This window comes from Aplysia californica, unplaced genomic scaffold (genome assembly GCF_000002075.1).
Source record: "Aplysia californica isolate F4 #8 unplaced genomic scaffold, AplCal3.0 scaffold00027, whole genome shotgun sequence".
Lineage (NCBI taxonomy): Eukaryota > Metazoa > Mollusca > Gastropoda > Aplysiida > Aplysiidae > Aplysia > Aplysia californica.
In genome coordinates this window covers 2,187,707-2,189,228 of record NW_004797297.1, presented here as the reverse complement: position 1 = coordinate 2,189,228, position 1,522 = coordinate 2,187,707, and the positions used below count along the sequence as shown (strand labels likewise).

The 1,522-nt window shown below is 42.8% G+C and overlaps 1 protein-coding gene across 1 annotated transcript in view; it reads right to left on the bottom strand.

The window, feature by feature from the left end:
• LOC101860626 (protein MTSS 2) overlaps positions 1–1,522 on the bottom strand; it is a gene marked incomplete in the record, with an annotated part of 117,976 nt that overhangs the window by 64,160 nt on the left and 52,294 nt on the right. The window contains 1 exon segment of the mRNA XM_035973469.1: positions 1,074–1,158. Coding sequence (XP_035829362.1) covers positions 1,074–1,158 — 85 coding nt within the window.

Below are 1,522 nucleotides of genomic sequence, written 5' to 3'. Positions count from 1 at the left end.
TAATGATGAAATGGTGAAAATGGTGCAATGGTGTAACGATGAAATGATGAAATGATGAAATGGGGAAATGTCGAACTGATGGAACTGTGAAATTGTGAAATTGTGAAATAGTAGAGGTTTAACGCCCTTGTCAACACTATGAAGCCATTTACGAGGCGGGACTTCCGAGTTTGGTTTTGTTTTAGTAAGAGCTTTGGGGCACTTGCAACACAATAACAGGCCATATAAGTGACGAACAATAGACTTGTTACCAGAGAGTAACATACATAAAAAAGAGGAGAGATAAGGACGAAATGTGTTTGATAGGAAAGAAGGATTAAACCACACCAGAGCACCCCTCAACCACCCACCCTCCAAGTTTAACGTCCATCTCCGAAAGGACTGAGCCAAATGGGAAATTATAGTTAAGTGCCTTTCCCAGGGACACAACGTCGGACCGAGCTAACGCTCAAACCCCCCGAACCCGCAACCTCACGATTACGAGCCTGGTAGCCTAACCACAGCGGGGAATGAAAAGAGGGGGGGGGGGTTATGTTGTTCTAATTATGGACTTTTTAAAACGTTCCTTTCAAAAATACAATAGAAAGCCTAAGGTATGCTTAAATTACAATCATAATAATTTAGCAATGGTGTCCTTACTGTAACAGAGAACAAGCAGGATCATGGCTGACAACAACATCAACTTAAACAGAAAAAGACTACGACGACATCAAAGTAACAAAAGCGAGACAAATCGGAATAACAGTCTAAGACAGTTTTGTTTGTTTGTATTTTGCTTGTTTTTGTTTTGTTCTTTTTGCGAAGTACAATAAAAAAAAAGCCAAGTTTTTGAGATAGCTGGAGGGATGGATGGATGAACAGACAGACAGACAGACAGACAGACAGACAGACAGACAGACAGACAGACAGACAGACAGACAGACAGACAGACAGACAGACAGACAGACAAAACCAAACACAGACAGACACACAGACACAAACATTCACAGACCAAACTCGAAGGATAAAGAGGACCAACAAAACGGGAACTATACAAACATCTGCAGATGCCAGGGCCGGCCTGGCAGACTCACCTGGTGAGGACCTTCAGGTGTGACTCAATACTCCGGTGCCGCATGCACAGCCGGGTCAGGGCAGAGCCGATCTCACGTGTGGCACCTGGGGAAGACACAGAGGCGAGGAGACATTTAGAACAACGCAGTCCGCAGTCTTTATTGTCCATTTGTTATTATACCGACATGATAACTTTTATTCGGAGAAGCGGAAAAGCATGTTAGATTTAAACAGACAATGTAGGAGAAAAAAAAAAAGATGGACCTACAAGTGGCACCCTCCCATCATTTACTTGGGGTATTATTCTAAGGAGTTTAAAGGTCTACTTCACAGGAATGGATCAGTTCGAACAACAAGAACAACAAAAGAAAGAAACGGGAGAAGGGTTAATCGTGGTGAAAGATGACACTCGTGTGCTACAGATATTGTAGTGAATGGGAGAGAGATGAAGGTAAAATGGAGAAAAGGG